The sequence below is a fragment of the Panicum virgatum genome, chromosome 9N (assembly GCF_016808335.1).
Source record: "Panicum virgatum strain AP13 chromosome 9N, P.virgatum_v5, whole genome shotgun sequence".
Taxonomy (NCBI): Eukaryota; Viridiplantae; Streptophyta; class Magnoliopsida; order Poales; family Poaceae; genus Panicum; species Panicum virgatum.
Window position 1 is genome coordinate 20,911,705 of NC_053153.1, and position 25,137 is coordinate 20,936,841.

General features: G+C 41.7%; 3 protein-coding genes and 1 long non-coding RNA gene across 5 annotated transcripts; 1 reads left to right on the plus strand and 3 right to left on the minus strand.

The window, feature by feature from the left end:
• Positions 1–172: 172 nt before the first annotated feature.
• LOC120688475 (valine--tRNA ligase, mitochondrial 1-like) lies at positions 173–7,720 on the minus strand. The gene is made up of 21 exons (XM_039970810.1): positions 7,438–7,720; positions 6,954–7,001; positions 6,777–6,836; positions 6,481–6,656; positions 6,287–6,359; positions 6,060–6,125; positions 5,893–5,976; positions 5,606–5,683; positions 5,141–5,224; positions 4,957–5,036; positions 4,747–4,804; positions 4,327–4,629; positions 4,023–4,193; positions 3,242–3,432; positions 2,724–3,126; positions 2,014–2,265; positions 1,434–1,931; positions 1,120–1,217; positions 896–995; positions 644–789; positions 173–537 (listed from the first exon to the last, which is right to left on the minus strand). Exons 1-19 carry the CDS (start codon positions 7,444–7,446, stop codon positions 965–967), a joined length of 2,763 nt encoding a protein of 920 aa, XP_039826744.1. The 5' UTR covers positions 7,447–7,720; the 3' UTR covers positions 173–537; positions 644–789; positions 896–964.
• Positions 7,721–10,417: 2,697 nt separating this feature from the next.
• On the plus strand, positions 10,418–12,024 carry LOC120690953 (heavy metal-associated isoprenylated plant protein 39-like). 2 transcript variants are annotated; one of them, XM_039973889.1, is made up of 3 exons: positions 10,418–10,786; positions 10,871–10,949; positions 11,621–12,024. In XM_039973889.1, the coding sequence occupies exons 1-3, from the start codon at positions 10,778–10,780 to the stop codon at positions 11,848–11,850; spliced, it is 318 nt and encodes a 105-aa protein (XP_039829823.1). In that variant the 5' UTR covers positions 10,418–10,777; the 3' UTR covers positions 11,851–12,024. The 2 variants fall into 2 exon arrangements, with proteins under 2 accessions (XP_039829823.1, XP_039829822.1); XM_039973888.1 differs by having other exon boundaries at positions 10,541–10,786; positions 10,868–10,949; positions 11,621–12,022.
• An 862-nt stretch (positions 12,025–12,886) lies between these two features.
• On the minus strand, positions 12,887–14,839 carry LOC120690952 (pentatricopeptide repeat-containing protein At3g60050-like). The gene has a single exon (XM_039973887.1). The coding sequence runs from the start codon at positions 14,676–14,678 to the stop codon at positions 13,164–13,166; it is 1,515 nt and encodes a 504-aa protein (XP_039829821.1). The 5' UTR covers positions 14,679–14,839; the 3' UTR covers positions 12,887–13,163.
• Positions 14,840–15,638: 799 nt separating this feature from the next.
• Positions 15,639–17,489, minus strand: LOC120687611. Its single transcript, XR_005680788.1, has 4 exons — positions 16,484–17,489; positions 16,297–16,407; positions 16,126–16,212; positions 15,639–15,998 (listed from the first exon to the last, which is right to left on the minus strand). It is a non-coding gene; the product is annotated as an uncharacterized LOC120687611 (long non-coding RNA).
• Positions 17,490–25,137: the final 7,648 nt, after the last annotated feature.

Genomic DNA, 25,137 nt, shown 5'->3' on the forward strand with positions numbered 1-25,137 from the left:
GCCGCCCCCCCTGTAGTGTGGTGAGTGGATAGGTGCTTTTAGCAGTTAACGAGGGTGTACCACAAGCGAGCAGGACTGCTGGAGTGCATACCATTTTTGCCGTAACGAAGACATCGAGGAGCACAGAAGTACGTAGCTCGGATGGTAAACAGTGATAGGCGCAGAGATCAGATGACAAAATAACGACCAGCACCATAACAAAGTTTATTTGCAGGGGCCCTAAGGAAAACTATTTACAGATTGGAGGTACGTTTCTTTATCCAGCAAACTTAATGAGCTTAGACTTGTGAGATCTTATCACCCATCCAAACGGATGCAAAATCTATGTCAGTTATTCCTCTAGTTCCTTAAAAGGCTGATGCGTCAAGCGTCTAACTTCGTCAGTTGTGTGCGTCTAGCTTACTCTCAGCCTCGTCCACGATCTCAAGTTCGCCCAACAAAGCAGCCAGTTTCCTTGTATCCTCGTCTTGCTTGCTCTGCGGGGCCTTCTCGCGGTATCCCGAAGCATTCATGTTCTGTGACAGGGCATCGTGTTGCCTGCAATTGTAATGGAAAAGCACGCGACGTTACCACTGAATACAACCGTGGAAGCTAGTTCGATGCAGTGATGGTTGAACAGCAGAGATATTGCGACTGCTCTTACCTTTGTATCTCATCCCTCTTTCTCCTTAGCTTCTCACGCTCCGCTTTAGTGTCCAGGGCTCCCCGGAGCTGGAGGTACACGGAGAGATCCTTGTTGACGATATGTGTGGCGCAATCAAGAGGAGTTGGGTCATCTTCGGCCAGGATCTGGTAGAACACCCTTTGGATAAGCACTTTGTCTTACCGGTGCCTTTGACTTCGACAGATTATTAATATAAATACAGGGAGTAAACAAATGGATGATGTATCGAACCTTAAGAGATGATACAGAAGCAAGTGTTGTAATATAGGAATGGTAGGAGCGTATGGTGGCAGTAGCCTCCTAGCCTCGGCAAAGCACAAAAGCAGGACGTCTGTTCAGGTGCAAACAGAAAATACGGAATTAGATTCAAATGAATCAGAAGAATCAAATTAAATGGCACATCATCTATCACGCAATGCTAACACAGATAGCACATGGCATGGACTTGTACAAACCTTTCATACGTATCTGTTGATGGCCGAAGTGATCGTAGCTTGTTCACAGTATCTAACACAATCTCCATTTCATATTCGATTTGATCATTTGTCCATTCCTGCCAACCAAAACAAAAGGTTTCCGTTGAGATCTATTGCAGGAGGCAGAGTTGCTCAATCTCCCAAATTGAGGCAGATGCCACATCATATTCTTCATTTGTATTTCATTAAACAGGTTCTGACTATTGTCTCACAAATAAATTAATAAATCAAATTAGAATTCAGAACATCAAATTCCTGGAACATCAAGCTCGTCCTTAAAAGTAGTAACTTACCTGTACAACTTTGGGGTATTCTGATATCATAATGGAATCTTTCGTACAGGCTTGTTTAGGTTGAGGAAGACGCTGCCAAAGCTCCTCAGTTATGTAAGGCATGAATGGATGGAGCAGGCGCAAACCCATGTCCAAGCATACCCATAGTGTATCTCTAGAGGCACCTCTTGCAGATTCAAAATCTTGAGATTCATTGAAATAAGGTTTTATTGCTTCAATATATACATCGCAAAGCTGGTACTGCCACCATGAGTATATCGAGGATGTAGCCTCAGAGAATTTATACGCTTCTAGTGAAAACTTAGTCTTGCCAACAGCCTTGTTAAGTACTGAGAGTATCCATTTGCATACAGGTGGCAAAGAACACACTGCAATAGTTGCTGGTGGGACATACTGATCTCCAAGCTTGTTCATGGCAAAACGAATGGCATTCCACAGCTTATTGCACCACTGTCGATACCCATGCACTCTTTTTATATCCAGGTTTATCTTGTCAGACTGCAATACAATACAAGAGAACTTTTACTACAAGAAGTTGGCAAGGACAATATAAACAAGAAAAAAAATCAGCGTTAGTAACCTGAGAAGTGTAGGAAATCAGGGCAAAGCGAAGGGCATCGGTACCACACTCTGGAATGCCATTAGGGAAATCCTTCCTCTGCCCTTCTTTTGCTTTCTCTATCTCTTTTGGATCCAGATTGCCATCTTCCAACTTTTTCTGAAGATTTTCCAGTGATATGCCATTTATCACATCAACGGGATCAATGACATTTCCCAGTGACTTGGCCATTTTACGGCCATGTGCATCACGGATAATTGGATGCAAGTAAACCTGATAAACAGATAATATATTCAACATTAATCAGGGTTTCATCTTGTAATTTTGAAGGCGTCATTCCTACTATGTGTGCCAATTGGAGTTTCTAACTTGGACCCAAAAGTCAGGTTAATGTCTATAGGTGATCATAGTGAACTACACTACATGTCTATATATATGCAAGTAAAAGATGTGACAAATATGTGAAGCAAGTAAATCAGCAATGCAGAGAAATAAATGGTAGAGAACAGTTTAAAATGACCAAGAGTTTCAGGGGTCTCTAACAGGCCAAACCGATGGAAGCTAAATAGTTCAAGCACCACGCATGGGTTTGGCCTCAAAAAGGAAATTATACATTTCTATTTAATTTCCAATAAACATTAGCAAGCTGTTACAGTGTTAATGTGGCAGAAACATTAGCAGGACAGCTATTGACAAGAGAAGAACTTGGCACAGCTGCAATTTTCAATTACCTTTTGAAATGGCACATCACCACCGAGTTGCATTCCCATCATCACCATCCGTGCTACCCAAAAGAAGAGGATATCCGATCCAGTTTCAAGGACAGAACTAGGGTAGAATGTACTAAGATCGGGTTTATCATCTGGCCAACCGAGTACGCTTAATGGAAAGAGGCCAGATGAAAACCATGTATCTAGTACATCAGGATCTTGATATAACTGATATTTCTTCCCTGGATACCTCTGCTTTGCCTCCAGGATTGCATCATTTTCATCCCTTGCGATAATCCAGTGGTCACTGTAAGAACCCATGTCTTTCTCTTCATCATCTTCTAATGTCACATACCAAGCAGGTATGCGGTGTCCCCACCAAAGTTGTCTTGAAATACACCAATCACGTATGTTTTCAAGCCATCTGCAACACGGACAAAAGTCGTGTGGGGCATTGATCATTTGTCTACTAATTCAAGGAGAATGAACACGATATACTTGAAAAGTATGCACGCCAGAAGTAAGAAAATATATATTACCTATACCAGTCTTGCTCATATTGTGGAGGAATGATCTCAATTTTTTTGGACTTTACAGCATCAAGAGCTCCCTTTGCCATAGAGTTACAACTAACAAACCATTGTGGCTTCATCATTGGCTCCACGACATCTTTAGACCTTGAACACAGACTCAAGCTCATCACGTTACTTTTTGTGCCGCGGTAGAGACCCTTGATTGACAAGTGCAAACTGATTATAATTTTGCAATTACAATTACATTAATAATAACAAAATACAGGAAAGCAGCAAGATGTATAGGCAACAAGTTTCAACTACAAATAAGAAAATGATTAGTAATCTACACACAAATGCAACGTATAGTATTGCGAAAAACTACCCAGATTATGACAATGCAGCACAAGAACAAAGCTGAGGCAGGAAAAGGCTCTGATGGAATTACACTAGTAGATATAATGTCACTCCGAGGAAAGGAAAATTTTAATGTCATTCTTTTCCCATTTCAGCTATAAAAGGAAAGCGAATTGAAGAAATGAAGACAGGAATGCTAACATGTAACAACAAAGTACACATACAATTACTTTTTGTAATAATTGCTAAGCTTCAGGTTCAAGGAAATCAAATTATGTGGAGAATTACTCTACTATAGAAAAATTTTCAAGTTGATTCGATTCAATTGTGAATTCTGAGTAACCAAACGATGGTTAAGATATCTTAATAAAAATGAATGCAAGGCAGCTACAAGATTGAGGAAGGATTAACTGGAATGAAATAGCAGCAAAAATAAATAATATAGCAACACCTTATTTTTCAAAGCATCAATAACAGCAGTTCGAGCAGAAAAACGTGGCATCCCTTCAAATTGCGAGCCTCCCATTTCACTTATTTTCCCATCATCTGTGAAAATATTAATGAACTCAAGGTTATGCCGTTCCCCAACCTTGAAGTCATTGGGATCATGAGCTGGTGTAATCTGCAAGATAGCAATAAAATCCAAATCCAAAGTAGATATAAGAGTGGATACTTATAGCAATATGTAAATAGCCCCAATAGGAAAAATCGCAACCAACATATTCAAAACGGCATTTTTGGGTGAGCCAACTAACCTTGACAGCACCAGTACCAAAATTAGGATCCACTAACTCAGCGTCACAAATTATTTTTAGCTTCCGTCCATTGAAAGGGTGTAGGGCATATTTTCCATGTAAGTGCTTATATCTTCCATCCTGCGGATGAACAGCTATGGCAGTATCACCAAGCATTGTTTCTATCCGTGTTGTTGCGACAATAATTTCACCTAAACCTTCCTCTAGAGGATAGGCGAAAGATATCAAAACACCAAATTGCACTGGAGACTTATAACCAGGAACCTCTAATGAAGTCTCCCCTGCAAGATCCTCATGGTCAACCTGAAAGGCAGTGATGGAAACACAACTATATCATACTGAAACATAATATTGGATGCTAATCAATAATGCCAGGAGCCAAACTGTCCACTGTATTGTTAATGTGGAAGCCTTGTCTACCTCAATATCAGAAATTGCTGTTCGAAGTGTGCAATCCCAGTTCACAAGACGATGAGCTCTGCAAAAGAGTAACCCATCAAGAAGATATATCAAGCAAATATGGGAGAACTCCAAATATAACAAATAATAAAGAGAGAGAAAATACACGCACAATGTTGATGTAGAATCAAAATACCACAAAGCAACAGAACTTTCAACGAGAACACTAACCTATAAATCAAACCATCCTTATACAGCCTAACAAAAGCCTCAGTCACAGCTTTTGATCTCAGCTCATCCATTGTAAAACACTGTACATAGATTGAAAAACTTGAGGTTTAAAATAAAACAAAATAGTATACATAGATGTTGATATTTCCAAGCTAAACCAAACGAGAAAAACAAAAAGGAATACCTCGCGTGACCAATCAAGTGAGGCTCCAAGTATGCGAAGTTGTTTCAGAATGGCACCACCATGCTGCTCTTTCCATTTGAGGACCTATGAAACAAATGATTCAACAAAGGGAACAAAGAAATGTGATAGTGAACCAGAAAACAAATGATTCAACAAAGGGAACAAAGAAATGTGAGAATGAACCAGCAATTTATAATATGGAATGACACCATGTTCCGTTTTTGCAAATATGTGTGAATTGTGACATATAAACATGTGAGTCCAGAGCCATTTTTTAGGCTTCTGTTTTTTTAAAAAAAAATTGCAGTATGGCCATCAGTGTTCACTGACATGATTTATAGAACAAATATTTGGGCACTAAATCCTACATAGGTATTGAAACAATGTTTATCAATGTGGCAATATACTACTTGGACATATTACTACTGAAATTGAATTGGTCAGTGTAAGAAATAAAGCACCTACCTCACATAAAAATTTCTCACGTCCTACATTATGCCTCGATAGATTCTTCTCACGCATCAGTTTTTTCTCAACTACCACCTGATGGTGCAAAAAAAAATAGCTGATATACTTGCTATCATATAAAATACTGATAAAGAGATATTCATGCCACTCCCATACTACAACGAACAGCAAAATCTACCATAACCGATATTTTGATAACACAGAAAGCCGCATGCAGAGGAACATATTGGGATCCCATATTTGTTTATGCACTGAACTTATCAGCCTAGTAAACAGAAAAATACCTGGGTTGCTATGCCAGCATGGTCCATTCCAGGAACCCATAAAGCATTGTAGCCTGACATCCTCCGCCAGCGAATTATAGCATCCTGAATCAAAATACAGGGAATCAATGACAGAAATCATAACAGACAATGGAGAGTGAAAAGGACATGTAATAAATAGTCACTACCTCAATAGCTGCTGTGATCGCATGGCCTATGTGAAGCACCCCAGTCACATTAGGGGGTGGCTGGACCTGAAAGTAAGTAGGTAAAGTAAGAATAGATGCATCAAATTTCTCTTATTTGTATATTCTCAAAAATGCTGTGTGAGATCAGATAACTGAACAGCAGCACACATTAAGTTAGAGCGAATGTTTGTTCTAAATATAACCCTTTAGAAAATGAGGGCACTTACTATTACAAATGGTGGCTTTGAGCTTGCTGCGTCTGCTTCAAAATACCGAGATGATTCCCACCAAGCATACCAGCTTCATGAAAAAAAAACAGAGAGAAAGGAATAGAAAAAATTATCCACATATTTCTTATCTTGAGTTACAAAAAAACTTCTGATGATAAGAGTCAATGGAGAAACAAATAAAAGCAGCATACGATTTCTCAACAGCAGCGGGGCTATATTGTTTTGCCATTTGAGATGCCAGCAGTTTTTTCTGTCCAGCAGGAGTCTCTGGATCAATGAAATCCTCAGGGCTCTCATCCATAGCACCTTTCTTTCTCAGCTTCTTATCACTCTTCTTAGCTCCGCCTCCATCAGATACTGCTTGTGCCTACAGACAATCCACATCAACACGGCAAAGATACAAAACAAAATTCATCACATGAAGTTGAGCATTAGATAAAAAACAAAATTCATCACATGAAGTTGAGCATTAAGCCGTTGCATCCACCTGGAGCCTGGCTGCTTCCTTCTGTTTTGCTTTGATCTTCTTCTCCTCCTTCTCTCTCGCCTGTCAGAGAACACGTCTGACAGCATTGATTAAAACTGGGCATACACGTCCACACAACTCGACCAAATTTCCAGTTACATCGTGTAAGCACAGATAGTCCGATTGGACTGTTAATACCTTTTGATCCTTCTTCAATTTCCTCTCCAACTCCTTCGCATTCAGGGGCTGCAGACACACGCCAAAACCACCAAAATGGATCAGATCGATAAAAATCTAAACAAAAGATACATTCACTGTGCGTGTCAGCATGTGCAAAAACCAACCAGTGCAGTATGCTTTCACAGAAGCAAGCTGAATCCTAAAAGGGGAAAAAACACAATACTAGAACATCGCGCCTACCTAATGACCAAAACGGCACTAGCCACTAGGCTGCCGTCGCCCAGAACCTATGCAAAGTCCCGCCAAGAAATCCCCCCTGAAAGCGCCGCCCAAGCATCCGCATCGAATTCGCGCGCCGAATCGTATCAAACACTTCAATCTGCGATAGTTCCTCAACTCCCAATCGTGTAGGCGCAGTCACAAACAGAGTACGCGCAGAGAATGGCATTGCACAACCACAAGCGGAAACCCCCCACGAGGTGCGAGTCCGCGGGGCGCTCACCTTCTCCATGGTGCGGATCGGGGGGCGGCCCCCGGGCTCGCCGGCGGTTGTCCGGATGGCGCGAAAAGGCGGCGCGCGGCGGGCCGGGTGGGGCTTCTCCTCGGGGTTTAGGAGGGTGATCGGAGTCGGACACGCGGCAGAGTGGCGGCGCGTGCCGTGTGATCGGCGGCGGAGATTTATACGAGGAGCATTCGTGAGGGGCAAGGGACCGGCCGTAGGAGTTCGGCTCCAAATCCCATGGTGGAACTGGAATCCGGGTAGCGTTTGACTGATAACCCGAGCCTTCGCGCGCGAGGGTTTGGTTAATCCGAGAGTGATTTGTCTCCAGGACATGGCCATTGGCCAACCATGTATAGACTGGTACCCTGCTAGTATTGGAAGGAGCAGTAAATTTGGAGTCGCTGGTTATTAGGAGGTTTTTTTAAAAAAAAAGGTCATGGTGAACCTGCGAGGGTTTCGACCTAAATCCTTGGGACTAGTTTAAATTTGAACGGAATTTAGGAATGACGAGAGCAATCGTCCCATAGTATCATTTGAACGTCTTCTAAACCAGGATTGAAACCAAATTGACAACATTTGCATCATCTAATTTTATTTTTACACTAGGCATAAGGTGAACACGAACTTTGCTTTACATCCCGGATTCGCGAAATTGAGGGAGTGAGGAAAAGCAACACAGTTATTAATTTTACCTCTGATCCAGCGAAACTTGGGAACCAAGTTGATTGATAGCAAACTTGACAGCCAAGTTTGCTTGAAAAGGATACCTTTTCCGTCTCTATTTAGGGGTTGTTTAGTTCCCAAAATTTTTTGAACACATGCATGAAATATTAAATGTACTTAAACAACAAAACTAATTACACAGTTTGGATGTACACGATGAGACGAATTTTTAAGCTTAATTAGTGTGTGATTAGACATAAGTACTACAATAACCCGCATGTGCTAATGATGCGGTCAAATGCCTCAAAAGATTCGTCTTTTGGTTTCTAAGCGAGTTCTGAAATTAGTTTTTTAATTAGTGCCCGAAAAAACCCTCCCGACATCTGGTCAAATAATCGATGTGACCTTTAAACCAAAAATTTTCACTAACTAAACACCCCCTTACCAACATCGGTGCAGCGAAGTGCGTAAGCAATCCTTACATTTTTTACTTTTAACATCGGTGCAGCAGTCTCAACTTCGCTTCATGCAACATTTGACAACGAAATATTCATGCAACTTGCAAAGTCTCAACTTCTCGAGGTCGCATACTTACTATGCTGATGTGTCTGATAATGATAAGCCAGCCCATATGTGAACATCGTTTTTATTGGGAAAAAGTCCATTTTACAACCTTCAAATATTGCGCTTTCAATCTCGATGTACAAAACCAAGAATCTTACAACCTCCAAGTATCAAAACTGTTTGTTTTTTCACCCTTCTCCAGTTTCCAGGGCGGTTTGCGCTGATGTCAGAGCGGTTTTTTCTTTTTTTTCTATCTCTCCAAATTTCATAGCAAGGGAAAAATAGTTAAATGGGTCTAAAAATTATGAATTTTTTTTAGAGAGGTAGAGTAGGTGATAGGGAACCTATTTGAACTATTTTTTTAGTTGGAACTCAAAATTTTTTGAAATATAAATATTTGAATATGGGTAAAATTTAAATTTCATTGAATTTTTAGGGCATTAAAACATGCTCCAAAATTTACTAAATTCGAAACCTAAGGTTCATTTTGAACGTAATTTATCATGTTAATTTCATTTCACTCAAGTTCCATGGAATTTTTTTCAAAATCTGTTAAAATAATCAAGTTTGGCGTAAATTTGGCCTTTAAGAACAAACTTACAATACTGCTATGGAACATCAGTCAAATAAAATTAACATGGTAAACTAAATTTAAAATGAACCTTAGGTTTAAAATTTGATAAATTTTGGAGCACTTTTTGATGCCCTAAAAATTCAATAAATTTTAAATTTTACCCATATTCAAATATTTACATTTCAAATTTTTTTGAGTTCCAACTAAAAACAATAGTTAAAATAGTTTCCCTATCACCTACTCTACCTCTCTAAAAAATTTCATAATTTTTAGACCCATTTAACTATTTTTCCCTTGCTATTAAATTTGGAGAGAGAGAAAAAAGGAAAAACCGCTCTAATGTCAGCGCAAACTGCCTTGGAAACCGGGGAAGGGTGAAAAATAAACGGTTTTGATACTTGGAGTTTGCAAGATTCCTGATTTTGTACATCGGGGTTGAAAATCGAACGAGGGCAATAGAAAAATTGTAAAATGGACTTTTTCCTTTTTATTGGTGCCACTGGGCCAAGCTAAAGTTGCATCGGCCTCGACACGAGGTTCACCGACACACCCGGCCCGGCCCAATTGTGCTTCTACGACTAATTTTCTTTTGCTTTCTTTTCACAGAGTTTGTACTAGAGTTGGCGAAATTTCCAAGCCACAAAGTGAGTGCGTGGTTTGGAACCAAAGATTCCCAAAAAGGAATTTCGCATAATTTGCCACTTACGAATGGAGTACTTTCATCCTTTCATGTGCCAAACATCTCTCAACCGCATATGAACAGCTCTTCCTGGATGGTGTTGCCGAACAGTCTTCAGTTTTCTTTCCTACTTCCACCGCACCATCGGAGTCACATCATGCGCTCAGGATGGAGTCGGATATAGAAGAATCGGATCAGGCGTAGCGCCACCGTCCACACCGTCACGACCGCGTCACGCCGACGCCGACGCCGTCGACCGTGACGGCCCAGCGTCCTTTCGTGCGTCCGGCGGCGTGGTCGGTTGGCGTCGCGTTGTCGCGGGCACACACATTCAGACCTCAGAACGAGAGGCCCTCCCCAGCGGTTGCCCAGAAAGAATGTATTCCCTTCCTTCCTCAAAAAGAAGGAGCGGTAAAAATTATCAAAAATCCCGATGTTAAAATGAATTAGGATTGACACTTTGACAGTTACGTACCTCTTCTTGAAGTCGGCGACGGCGAGGTGGAATTATTAGTCACTTGTCAACACAAAAGTGATGCAAGTCTGAATCATCACGCATCAACCAGACGTATAATATATATAGTTCCCTTCAAAAAGAAGAAGAAAAGTTGAATATATAGAAGCATAGTTGGCGAAATAAACAACCACACCCAGTGTCAACCAAAACAGTCCCCCTGGGCAATTCGGTCACTCAGCACCAAGAACAGACAGGCAAGCACACTTGCGCCTTTATATAAAGGAACCCACCAGCAGCATCAGCTTTGGTTTCATCTCCTTGTATATACCCATTGCAAGGCATTCTCAAGCATAGCCTCTGCCTTTCCCTTCCTCTCCTCCACTCTGTCTTCCAGAGCTTTGAGATGGCTCAGGTATGCAGACCACTCACTCCTGATTTTGTTCTTCAGTTCTTTCGATTGCTCATACCTCTGTATTGCTTGATCGGTTCGCAGCAGAAGGTGGTGCTGAGGGTTCCAACCATGACTGATGACAAGATCAAGCAGAAGGCCATTGAAGCTGTTGCGGACATTTACGGTCATATTTTGTACCCTCTGATCAATGTTTTCTGGATAATGGATTGTTTTGCCATTGAGACTTGGAATATATGTTTCTGAACAAAGAAAGAGACTAGATATGGTATTTGCACAAACTAGCATATTGTTTACCCATCGTTGAATCTTTAAGACACATACTTTGAATGATTAGCATCAGTTTAAGTTGGATTGAGAGGATAAATCACGTAAGGTGGAGTTCATTTATCACACACGCTAACACAAAGGTGAGGACCAGTGGACCACTCAATACACAATGTGGTCGAAAGGGCTCTTCTTTATGCATGGAAGCTGTCATATGTGCCCCTTGCGGGTGAACAGCCATACATGACGTTGGTATATGTTTTACAAAAGAAATGGATTTTGAAACTCCAGTATATAAACATTTGAAAAAGCATGTAGATTGAAGAAAATTTGGCATAGTGTCTATTCGATTCTAATTGGCATGGGATATTCTTCACATTAGCTGTATGCCAATAATAATTTCGAAAGAAATGTTTTCTGAATCAGGTTTTCATCACGACATGACACAAGTACAGCACATCAATTGGAAAATAAAATACTTGTAGGAAGGGGTGATCAAGAAATACAAAAGAACAATAGTTATTGTTTCAGCAACAAAAACTGATGATACATACCTCGTTTTGTGCACAGGTATTGACTCCATAGCAGCAGATCTGAAGGAGAACAAGATGACCATCATAGGCGAAATGGATGCTGTTGCAATTGCAAAGAAGTTAAAGAAGATTGGGAAGATTGACATTGTGTCCATTGGACCTGCAAAGGAAGAAAAGAAGGAAGAAAAGAAAGAGGAGAAAAAAGAAGAAAAGAAAGAAGAGAAGAAAGAGGAGAAGAAAGAGGAGAAGAAAGAAGAGAAGAAATGATAAAATATAAAGCATAATATCATTGTGTGACCTCTCTCTTATCTGCAGTTGCAATAGCTTTGAGCCTTTGACTTTGTACTGATGTTTCTATGTGAAGTTACCATGTAAAATTTATACAACAGAGTACAAATTAGTTAAAAATAAAAGCACGATTTGTGCATCTCTTTAGCAATACATGCTCCCTACCTCAATAACTTGTGTTCATAAATGACTAGAAGCTCAACCTAATAATATTTATCAGGGAGCTCAAAAACACAGAAAGGATGGCAATAATGGACAATCCTGGCAGATCTGTATGGCTGTATCTAAAAATGAATCATATGAATACTCTCTTGACATCAGAAGTAATGGAGGACTGGTCAAACTGAATCTTGAAAACTACTTGAATAATATTTAGTACTTAAAGTGCCATGTTGAACCGATCCCTATCCCTTAAAGAAAATGGAAACTTTTCAACAGGTATGAATATTGATAAAGCCAGAAAAGGTAAGATTTTTAACATCAATAGTGAATAGATATTGCCATTATCTTAAAGAGCACCAGAAAGTGGCAATAGTGCATAAACATCCACCTCTTAGTGCTCAAAGATAATTCACATTTCATTCTCAGATCTTATCTGATTTCTGACATGTAATCACTAATCCTATGCTAGGGTTGGCAGAAATGACTTTCTGTGCCGAGCCAGGCTGCGGAAAGACACAAGCTACTGTGGCGATGTTTCTTGTCTATTGGATAAAAGATCATGCAACTAGATTTGTATGCTTTCTTGAGCACATCAGGTTGAGGGAACAATATAAGTCTTTTCCATTCTATCGAATCAGAGGAGCAGTAAAATTTTAAAGGTGGATCAATTAATACCCTAATGTTCATCATGTTGTCCATTAAAAAAAACAATTGCCTGATAATTTATTTAGGGTGCGTTCTTGACACAGTGTAGCGACAATAAGCAATCAGGTATCATCTGGCTTGGGAGGCTAGGACCTAGGATTAGCAATAAAACTACTGTTATGTGTACACCAGTGCAACAAAAAGAAGATTGGATGTCCTATCTAGGACTGGTGAATCAAGATTTATTCATTACTCATGACTAGTGTCCACTACCCTATATCATTTAGATGTTACAAAAAATAGTAATAGCATACAACACTACACTTCTGTACTTCATCAACAGATAAATAATCCCATGGGCTACATCAAGTATATAAATTATAGTGTAACTAGTTTCAAGAGTCCTCCCTCTTAATCCATCTTTCCAAAATGGAAACAGATGAAAGTAATGAACTACTCTGCATCTAATTATGGAGCATCTCATCTTAGCATCTTTTGTATCCCCCAAACCTTGACAGCAGATGAAGATAATGACCCTTATCTGTCATGTACTTGATGACATTGTTAGCTTGAGAGTCCTTCCCAGCATTACGTAGTCTACTCACTAGACTACTGTACACTGAGAAATTTGGTGTGCATCCATGCAACTCCATGTCTTTCAGCATAGAGAATGCTTTATCAAACTCCCCTACTGTGCAAAGCCCCCCTATCATGGAATTGTATGTGTACACATTCGGAAGCTGCCCTCTTACCAGCATATCATCAAAAAACCTCTGGGCTTCCTCAAATTCCCCAGCTGCCACATAGCTTGTGATCATAACGGTATAGCAGACAACATCTGGTTCACAACCTTTCTTGACCATCTCATCAAAGAAGTACCTGCAAGCTTCTAGGTTGCCAGCACGGCCAAGACCATCAATCAAATTTGTGAAATGAAGCACATTTGGTACACACCCAACATCACTCATGTAGTTCAGCAAATTGAGAGCTGCGAGGGGTTTGTCTCCCTTACCAAGCACATGGAGCAACAGATTGTATGTATGGAGGTCTGGCGTAAACCCATTTCTCCCCATCTCATCAAGTAAACGATGGAATTGATCCAACTTACCAAGCATATACTTTGCACGCATCACTATGTTGTATGTCAAGATGTCAGGCGAGTGCCCCTCAAGGATCATTTTCTCATGAACCCACTCAATCAGAGAGTACTGCTCTATCGTCAGAAGCATGTGCAGTATCGCATTGAATGCATTCCTGAATGGGCGGTACCTGAAAGTACTCAACTTGATGAACCTCTCCACCAGCCTCCGCCTCAGCCCAACATTCCCAGATGCGCATATCAGGAGGTGGAATGTCCGGGCAGAGACAGGCAGTCCCTTTTCCGCCATCTCCTCCAACAGCCGCCACATCGCCTTCACCTCCCCACACTCAGCAAAAACCTTCATGACCAGGTTGTACATGCTTGTGTCGTGTTGATACCCGTCCTGCTGCCCTGCCCACACGAAGAACTTGTACGCAAGCTTCGGGTACCTTTCACGGTTCACACTGTCCACGGACACAACAAACCTGAACAGCACCTCCCTTATCAGCACGTTGGACACCTTCGGGCGCATTTCATCGAGCGCCTGGCGGGCGCTGAACCCTGGGCCGTCCTGCAGCAGGATCCTAAAGATCCTGTCAGCTACCAGCCTCACATCCTCGAACAACCGTCTCCTCGGACTGTGCCCAGGGGAAATTTTTTCGCCATCATCGTCGTCACTCTCCGGCGGGCCTCCTGGTGGCGGCAGCCGGAGGAGCATTTCCCGCGGTAAGCGGCCCGCATCCAGACCTATCACCTCCTCTCCTCCCTCACGGACGCCGTCACTATTGATCTGTACATTGCCCGAGGGACTCTCGCCGCTGTTTCTAGAACTGTCACTGCAGAGATGCCGCGACGGGAAGAACCGGGCGCACAGCGCCCGGGCTGCTCGGAGCGGAGGTAGGTGAGCGCCCGGGATCATAGGGAGAGCGCGCCGGAGCGCATGGCGAGTGAGCGGCTCCGCAGGAAGATAGTGCCGAGCTTTTTATTCGAAGTGTGGCGATGGCCGATGGAGATGCCAATGGCGGGGGTGGTGCGGCGGCGCCCAAACGGGGAAGGACCGAAGGAGAGAGAGAGGTGCTTGCTGCCGTCGTGCGCTCGATCCCCACGAAATGGAAACTCGCGCCTGGGCCGAATTTTCCTTGCTTTGCTTATTGGGCCTTTCTGGATACGTACATTCTGGTTTCCTCGCCTTTGAAACACCCGATAAAATTTAAGGGCTTTCTGGTTCCCGCGCCAAAAGTCTCCGAGTTTTTCCTCTCTTTTTTTGATTTTAGAATAACTTTTTATTTTTGTAGTTTATAACTTATTCATACAAATCTCTATGTATCCTCATATAATAAATTTTCAGAGTAATTTGTGCAAGAACGTAATGCACAACTTTTTCTTGGGATAACTTTTAAGTACAACTCCTACAAGAAATTGTAGAATTTTGAGAGATGTTTCCATGTTTGAAAACTTTTCAAGATAGCTTATACACACATAGATATTTATTATTTTCAGCATAATATTTTATGAGACTATTATCAAGCGTAATTGTAACATAACTTTTACGCATATAATCTATAGAAATATTCTTTAAAAATATGATTTACTAGCTGCATGCCCGTGCGTTGCTACGGGAAGCGAAAAGATTTATAGCGCAAGACACATAATACTTGATTACAAAAATCATAAAATAAAAACTAAACATGAGTCAAAAAATATACGCAATCCATCATTGCTTTGCGCTATGCGTCATGGTTTATCAGATCAAGCATTACTACAATAGGGCCAACTGAGAACTATATACATATATTACGGTATTACCATATCAAATAGATGCATAAATACTTCTATATCAGTAGGGATAATCTGGAATTGTTTCCAAACAAAGTTATGAGTTTCGTACAAATTAAACTCAACACTCCAGAACTTGAATTTATATTCATGTAGATCAAGGTTGGAGCAAATGAATACGGCAAATCAGTCAACTGACTGGGTTACAGGCAATATTAGCATATCTAGCTGTACAATGTTAGGGCCATATGAGAACTCTATATCAGATATCACCCTATCATACTGATGCAGAAATACACCTATATCAGAAAAATGAATGTGATAAACAGCGTTCACATCTTCCAAACCTGATGCGCTCTGTCTACCGCTACTATTCATCCATGGGTTCTTCTCCTGAATCCTCTGAAGGTGAATCCGATGACAATGATCCTAGGATTCCCTCTAAACTGAGTGTCAATCCGCTCTGAAGAGGTAATGCAGGATTATGATTTAATTAGAACAGGCACATCCATAGTGATTTACTCATACAGTTGAAGTTAGATTAAATTCGCTTTCATGGTAAAATAATAACAAGGGGGTGCTAGCAATACCTCTGGCTGGAATCTCAACATGTCAGCACGAGCCATTGCCTCTGCTTGAGATATTCTCTGCCTGAATATCTGATCCATCTCGTCAGCCTGATGTGAGCCAAAGAAACCATGTCAGTTTGTTAGATAAAGCATACACAACAAATGTGCACATGTTGTTTATTTTACATGTACCTTCTCAAAAACAAGCTAGGGATTGCGGATCATGTCGCCAGGTGTTGGCTCAAGCTTTTTTGTAGAAAGGCTGACGAGGCCTCTTTCACGATCAAGGCTCACTATCATCACCTGTAACAGAACTCACTGAACTTAGCTCTATGAAGTAGGGGTATAAAATAATTCCCATGGACCACGACAGCTATACCTTGAGGGTGTCTTCTGGTTGCAGAACTATTGAGATATCTGCAACATGGTCATCACTAATCTGACTGACATGGAGAAGACCACTGATTCCGCTCTGTGAAGGCACCATAAGGTTTTAGGCTCTCAACAGTTCCCAAGACAACTGAACCACCAAGCTGAGCTTGACTGTCAACCATTGCCTTGCGGTTGCTGAGGACAAGCCTGTCCTGTTCCTCATCAACCTCTGCAAACTTGAGAGGCAGTTCTTTGCCAAGCAGCTCTTCAGCAGTTGTTTTCTAATAAAGATCAAACAAAACTTTATCAAGGAACTGTAAAGTTTTAGTCATAGCAAGGTACCAGACTTCGAACTACAATAGTTGTATGCCCGTGCGTTGCTACGGGAGCGAAAAAATCAAGCGCTTGACGATATAAATCTGTCAACAAATAACAACATTCATCGTATATAACGTTGTCACTCCAAAAGGTATGGTGAAATAAATCAAAGCAATTGGATCACCATTGTCACCAAAAGACAATTAAATATTCAAACAATTGTACACTACATTCTATTTTATATTTTTATCTGTGATGCGGCTAAGATAATCTTTAACATTCGCAGGTAGTAGTTTCCGATAAGCATTTAAATCTGACGCCAACATATCGATGACCATGTTATCTAGTCGTCCGACTAATCGCGATTAGTCGCGATTAGTCGGGCTTATCGGTCCGGGGACCTCGATAAGGGACTCCGAGTAGGTGTGGGCGACTAATTTCTAGTCGTCCGACTAGTCGTCGATTAGTCGCGATTAGTCGGACCGATTAGGTTGAAAAACGATCAGGCTTGGAGTTATTTTGTGGGCTGTTTGATTTATGGGCCTGGGCCGGTTGTGGGCTAGTTCGGTGGCCCATTAGGTTTACGGTATAAATGAGAGACAGAGCACCCCCCAGCCGTCCGCCCGCTCCAGAGTCCAGACCGACGCCGTTCGCTCGCCGAATCGGCGCCCCTCCCAAAATCGCGCCCCCCTGGGACCGCCACCGCCTTCTGCACGTCCGCCCTCCGCCGGCGCAGCTGCGGCCTGCAGCTCCCAGCCGTCCACCCGCTCAGCCCCCTAATCTTGATCCTACCTTTTGCTCAGGACGAGTAAAAATCTAAGCGTGGGGGTGTGTTGACGGCCATTATATGCCCATTTTGGCCACCAACCATTGCAAATAATGACGGAACTTGAAGTAGTTTGCATATAAAATTTATTTAAACTAATGAGTTCCATGAGTTTTGTGTCCCAACCTGTTTTGCAAGGAATACATGTAATATGGTGCATAAATACCATTATTGGTGAATGAGCAGTTGAGGCCATACAAATGAAGGTTCATTCAAACATCTCGGTACGAATGACACTTGGACATGGTTCAAAGGTTACTCAAATCACATATTTGACTGCACCATGTTGAATAGCGAGACGATTGAAATGGACACTTGGATAACTCAATTTGGACTCCGGATGGAAAAGTTATGCCTCCGGGAAGATCATCGACGCGGCCATGTCAGTCCGGTCGGCCTGACTTAGGCCGGCCGGCCTGGCACCTCCCCAAAACACTTTCCACTCAGTATTGTGGCCTTGGGGACTCACCAATGGACCCCTAAACACTTGGGAGACATGTCCAAAGCTAAGTTAAGACCAAAAGGCCTCATATGTACCTCCGATGGGCTCCTGGAGTTGCTACTCGAGGTTGGCCTAATCATCCACGGTTGGACCTGCACCTGCATGCAAAGAAACCATGGTTTTAAATAGCAGGCTATAGCCCCGCTATCGCTCCGCTATAGCCTTTTCAGAGAGTCCCCGCTACGCTATTTGTATTTATGCCGCTATGGCAGCTATGAACGCTAAATTGTGCTATAGCTGCGCTAAACGGCGTAGTTTTAGCGCAGTTATAGCCTTATACTTAGCTTAGTGCTACTGTTTTGGTCTTTTGCACAACTCAATATTTGATTGTATGAATTTTGTTGTATTGTCAACTTAAGTAATATTCCCGTAGCCCTAGAAACATATTTATGTTTATGAAATTCGCTAATTACTATATTTTTGTGCATCTATTACTTGTATTTTTCATGCTTTAGTAGTAAACCACTATTTGTCATAGCCCGCTATAGCCTCCGCTATAGCCTCTTAGCCTTGGAAAAAAATACGCCGCTATTTACCATAGCCCGCTATTTAAAACATTGAAAGAAACAAAAAAAAATCAATGCCAACCATTGGATGGAAGTTAGCACAAGTGGAGGGATGGATGAGCTTATCACATGGATCAAAAGTCCCACCTTCTGCAAGAAGAAATGTCCAACCGCCTACAAATCGCCTTGGAAGAGCAACGCCACACCGTCCATCACACAGTGGCAGTTGATCTGATGCCTGGGGAGAAACTCTCACCCCCCCGGCCTCAATTGTCGACTGATCGGACCAAATTCGTTTGGCGGTTACTCCAACCGACATTGCAAGAAGCAATACTGGGCGCACGATGAAAAGTCAGTGGATCAGAAGGTCGGCCGGCCTGAGGGAGGCCGGCCGACCTAGCAACTTCACGCCACGTGCCCCTCCTTCGATGGAGATTTAGCTTAACTTCCAGGCCTGCATCCAATCCACGCACTCCTCCAAGAACCGACCTACCCCTCCTTCATTTCAAGGCATGGAGAATTGGAGCAAGGTCCAAGGCGAAGCATAGCTACCCACATATCTTTAGAAAATAGGATGAGAGGTGAGGTGAGAGTCGAGAGAGGAGCCGGAGTGTCGGCCCCTTTCCAAATTTGTACCTCCGAGGAATGAAGCTTCGGTTCGAGTAATTTTCTCTTCTTTTGTTAGTTATATTGCTTTCTCTCCTTTACTTTAATAGTACTTGAATACTTGATCTTTCTAGTTGTCGGATCCCTTGATGGCATAAGTAGCAAGTTCTACTTATTTGCGTGTTCTCTTTACCTTAGTGCGAGGTAGGAGTAAGTAACTAGATAGTTTTGGCATGGTGCCTAGGCTTGGTTAGTTACCTTGGGTTGTGTTCCACCCCACGGAACCGCAGTGGTAGGCGGCAGATGGCGACAGCCTTGTCCGTCCTTCATAGTCCACCATGTTCAGGTGTTTTCATAGCAGTAGTAGTCAACTAATGTTGGACTCCCTTCTCATCCCTGTCTGAGTCAATCTCTGAGGCCGCCGAAGCAACTAGGGTATAAAGTCCAGTATTCTTGATAGGAGTAGTCCGCAAGATGAAGTTAGAACACATCTACCTATCTTATCTGGACCTCTTCACTCCCATCATATCCCCTAGACAAACAAGAGTCACTACTAATAAACTTCTCATTCCTCGTGGATTCGATGCCCTGGAATACTCCAAGGTGAAAGCTACATCAGTATCTGTATGATTGTGGATTTATTCTGTTAGGCTAAGGACCCCCAACAAGGGTTCAGTAGTGTGATGGTTCACATTGGCCCAGGGGAGCCTGATCCAAGGGATGACATGGTGTATGATAAAAATGCGCTTCCGCTTGACAAAGATGTCCATCCTATCAATGACTGTGACTAGGTATGTGGATGGGCACCTTGTTGTGATTGTCCCTAGTAGAGTAGATGGTGATAGCAAAATGATCACACCACACCTCAACACAAGAAGAGGAGGTAGAGGAGAAAATATGGCTAAGAATAAGATGTCTGTTGATGGAAGCTTTGTTCCCTATGCTGCCATTTAGTAGCATGAGGCATAGTCCTGATGATATAAATATGTTATGGTATCTATAAATATGTTATGGTATCTACAAATAAGTTCTCATACCAAGTCCATCTTATAGTCCCAATTGGTATATTTCCACCTTTTAATTTTGGTTAAGATGGATAACTAGTTTTTCTGTTTGGCTTGTTTGGGTACCCTTTGGCTCAACTCAACCCAATCAAGAATGAGTTGTTCCATATTCAAGTCATAAAGACTCCTATACCTACTACTAGAAGAAAATAAGGCCACTAATACAGGGTAGAATATGCATTCAGTACCGGTATGCAATCGATACTGCAAAACCGAGACTTAAAGTCTTGGACTTCATCACCGGGTAAATGACCCGATACTAAAAGGATCCTTTAGTACCAGGTGGTGTTTCCACCCAGTACTAAAGCAATACGAGCAAAAATAATAATAATACTTCAAAACCCGATGAAGGCCCCCACAAGCGATGTCGCATGTCACAAGTCACGTGAATTTTTGACGCAAATTACACGTGTGTGTGTGAGGATTTGAACTCATGACCTCTTGCCTCGTGTGGTACCTTCTTACCATCACACCTACAAAGCACTTGTTATGGGAAGAGAAATGCTTTCCTTTTGAAGTAACCCGTGGAGGACCCTTTAGTGTTGGGTGGTAACAACAACCGGTACTAAAGGCTATACACTAGTACCGGGTGGTGTTACCAACAAGTACTAATGTGGACGGAGGCATTGGTGCCAGGTGGTAACATCAATTAGTACTAATGTGAATTTTTTTGTACCGGTACTAAAGGTATGGACCTTTCCATCCACCCTAAAAATACCGGTAGGAAGAAGACCCAGTACTAAGGCTAGAATTAGTACCTTGTCATTTTCAGAGGTGGACCGATAGCATGTTTTTATAGTAGTGGTTCCTACTGATTTCCTAAACAAAAAGTAAAGAATTCTGTATGGTTTGTCGATTGTCTTGTTGTTAATCGACCATTGTCATGGAATAAGTAATGTTTCAATAAAAATAATATTAAGGTGTGAGTGAGCATAGTTTGGTAATACTTATTTCGTCAATATTATCTTTCATGCAAATCAAAGCTCAAAATCAATCTAAGTAACAAAGAAACTGGCACAAAAACAATAGAGGCAGAAAGATCAAGATTTTGGTTTCATAACATACAAATGATAAATTCATGTAAGAAATCTAAAAATGGTTAGAAAAAAAAGAATGGAATCAATTAATTTAGGAAGATCCCATATTCATATGCATAGAATCCGCAAGGAGCAAGGGACGCAGATTCAGCCCCATGCACTGCACGACCTTTTCTACAAGGTCAACAACAACTGAGCTTCACTTAAAGTTATCCTCCTTGCTCCAAAAACTAAAAATATATTCACAACTATAGCGTTCTTTACCATGCTGTAAATTGATTGTAAATTCATTGGAGGTCTGATCTACTTCTCAATCTCTTGTTTATTTCCATGGGAGAATAGGGGAAACTTGATCAAACCTCAAAGAAAACTGAAGACAGGAGTTCCATAAATTCTGTCTAGATAGCCATTTATGAGGAGATGGCACAAATGCAGGAAATATGCTAAGGCTTAGATACAGGAACAAAGATCGGAGAAGCCCATCGTCTTCTGTTGATCGATCGCCTCCTTATGCCAGGACACCAATCGTGATTTTTTTTTCATCATCTATACATTTCTTCTAGCACTCTTTCTTTCCTCTTCTTTGTATGGGACTAGGCTGGATTGAGAAGCAACAAGTTTATGGGCCGACTAGCTCGTCCCATCGCTCATCTGCCCAAGCCATACGTGCTTGTCGTTGGATTACCGATTGGATGGATGATGCTGCGCTTTGACGTACATCATGGTTATGTTATGCCCAAATAGAGGGCATGTAGTCATACATTTCCTTCCCGAGCCGCCGCTGCCAAATCTCTCTGCTCCACTACCTTTGAGCCCATCTCCTTTCCCATACTACTCCTGCGCTCTTCCTCGCCAATAGCAACGCCGCCAGAAGGAGGGGACCACGGGGGAGCCAAGACAGCGACGAGAAACTTGAGAAGGGGCAAATGGCGGCGGCATTGCTGCGGCAGCCACCGTGAACAATTCTGGCATGGGCGCGTAGAGGATATGCTGTGGCACTAGGGGCTTGCGGTGATGTCATTGTCGTCATTGGCGGTGGACCCAATGGATACATGATGGCTGTAAAGGCCGTGCAGTTGGGGTTCAAGACCACCTGTGTTGAGATGCCCAGCATGCTTGGGGGATCCTGCAACGGTCTTGGCTGCATTCCATCTACGGTATGCATTCTTACTTTTCTTTCTATTGATACCACTGATCCCCTCGGGTGATTGGTTGGAAAATGAATTAGTTTTCGAGTCGATTCCTCCAAATACACATGGATTGGGGAAGATGCACCTTTTCATTTTACAATTTTAGATTTCCACTTGGATGCATATGTGGTTTCAGGGGTGTGCCATGTGAGCACCGCCAGATCCTAATCTTTACGGAAACTCACAGCAAGGACATCTGAGACTATTGTTTAGGGTTAGATAGATTCGCAGCGGAACTATGAACTAATGGCGTTAGCCAGGGGCTGCATGTCTTGTAGGTTTCACTATTGGACTTAGTTTCATATAATGTCTACTGACTGAAGATTATTCAATAGATGGATTGTTGATTCCCAATTCATTTTATGCTTGATGAGTGATGAAAGAATGTGCATGACGTAATGGTTATGCGTAACGTGTTTCCAATGCTAATTTCTCAGGCAAACACTATTGTGCCCAATTTTGAGTTTCTGAATGTGCATGCCCTATTTTGAGTTTGTAGAGGACTTGTTGATTCTAAGTGTGGCAAAAACTATTGTGCCCAATTTGGAATTTTTGTGGTAAATGTTTTTGGACTATTTTGATACTTATTGTATCTATGTTTTTCTCATTGCACAAGCATACCTTTTTCCCCTCTTTGCATCAGAAACACACAAAATTAAAACTATTGGAACACCATTGTGTATGCTTGATGTGGATGGATTCTTTTAAGCAGCCCCACAGCTAATTCTATTGCACCTCCTCCATTTATTTTCCTCTTTCATCATTTATTGCAAATTTACTAACTAACACTCCTAAGCAATATATGTGTGACCTCTTTTTGAATTGTAGGCAATGCTTCACAATGGCATTAAATTTAATGATCCTCAAGAAACAAGGTCAAATATGTTCAACTTGAAGAATGTATGTGGAGCCACTCATGCCACTAATGGAGAGGACAACGACAACTTAGTTCATTTTCTGATGGGAATTCCCAATATCTTATCTACATCTGAAGTGTGTGTGGAGTTTCATTCTGGTGGTATCACCATCATCACTAGCAAAAATATAATTGATGCCCCTAGATTTTCTGCAAGGTATGTACCATGATGTTAGATTGATGTGAAAAGGGTATTGTCATCTATTGGCGCTCTTTCATTGGGGGAAATTCCAACAAAAGCAATCATAGTTGGATATGGGCATTCTATCATTGAAATGTCATTAATATGGAACCACTTGGGTTCAAAAGTAATCGTTGTTGATTCGGTGATACATGTTGCCCCAAATATGGATTGTGAATTTAGGAAGATGTTCGTGGCTATACTTGCTAAGAAAGGAATAAGCTTCATGTTGAAGAAAAAATGGTTGAAATTGATAGAACAACTACCAGTGTGAGACTGTTAGTTTAACTTGTTGCTAGCAGATGTAACTATGTAAGGTAGCATCAGGGTTCACCAAACCGGTGGGAACCGGTCCGGTTTGACCGGTTACCGGTCAAACCGGCCCGGCCCGGTTCCGGTTTGGGCAGGTACCAAACCGGCCCAAATTCAAAATTCAAATTTGAATTCAAAAAATGAAAAATTCCCAAAAAATTCCTAAAAATACTTCAAGGTGCGACGAATCTAATGGTGTCAAATTTTCTCAAAAATTCATTCATTTAGTATAGTTTGTGGGGATTTGAAGTTAAACAAAAAAAATATGCATATAAAAGTATACAAATACAATGTAAAAGTAGTACAAAAGAGGGTTGGAGGGTTCATTTAGGCTAAAATATGTTATACAAATATTTATTTAGTATACTTGTGGGCATTTGAATTTAAACCAAAAAAGAAAAAAATTTGAATTTGGCCAGTTACCAGTCAAAACGACCGGTTACCAGTCAATCCAACCGGTAAACCGGCCAAATCGGCCGGTATACCGGTCCGAACCGGTTGAACGGCGAAATTTGAATTCAAATTTTAATTCCACCGGTTCCGACCGGTAACCGGCCAAACCGGACCGGTCGGAAATTAAAACCCTGGGTAGCATTAGAAGCTAATCTTCTTGTTAAATCCTGTGATGAGTCAGACATTGGTTGTCTTGGACTGGATAATATGGGTATCAAGAAAGATCTGACCAGAAATACTCCAGTTGATGATCGATTCATGACAACTTTTTTGGGCGTCTATGCCATTGGCAACTGTGTTAATATGCCCCTAATCCCTCATAAAGCCGAAGAGGATGGGATTTCCAGTGCCAATATAATTGTTGGGAGGCCATCGTCTGTTGACTATGGTTGCATGCCATCGGTTATCTATGCCGTGCCTGAGGTAGTATAAATTGGGGGCACCGAGGAAATGCTCAAGGCCACTAGTGTACAATATACAGTGTCGAAGTTTTAGCTGCTACAAAGTGCCATATTTGAGCAGGCTCATCCAAGAACATTGAAATACATTGTGAAAAAAATCTAACCAAGCTGTTGTGACCAAGCCGAGCCCCAGTAGAACGACGTGGTTGTGCAGCCAATCGAGTCAATGCGTTTGGTTGAGTTGGCTATAGCTCAGCTACCGTTGCAGCGGCAACTAGCCGACAAATAGTTGAGCAACATTAACTGAAATGTGTGTTCCCCAAATTTAAGAAAACATACTTATTGTGCA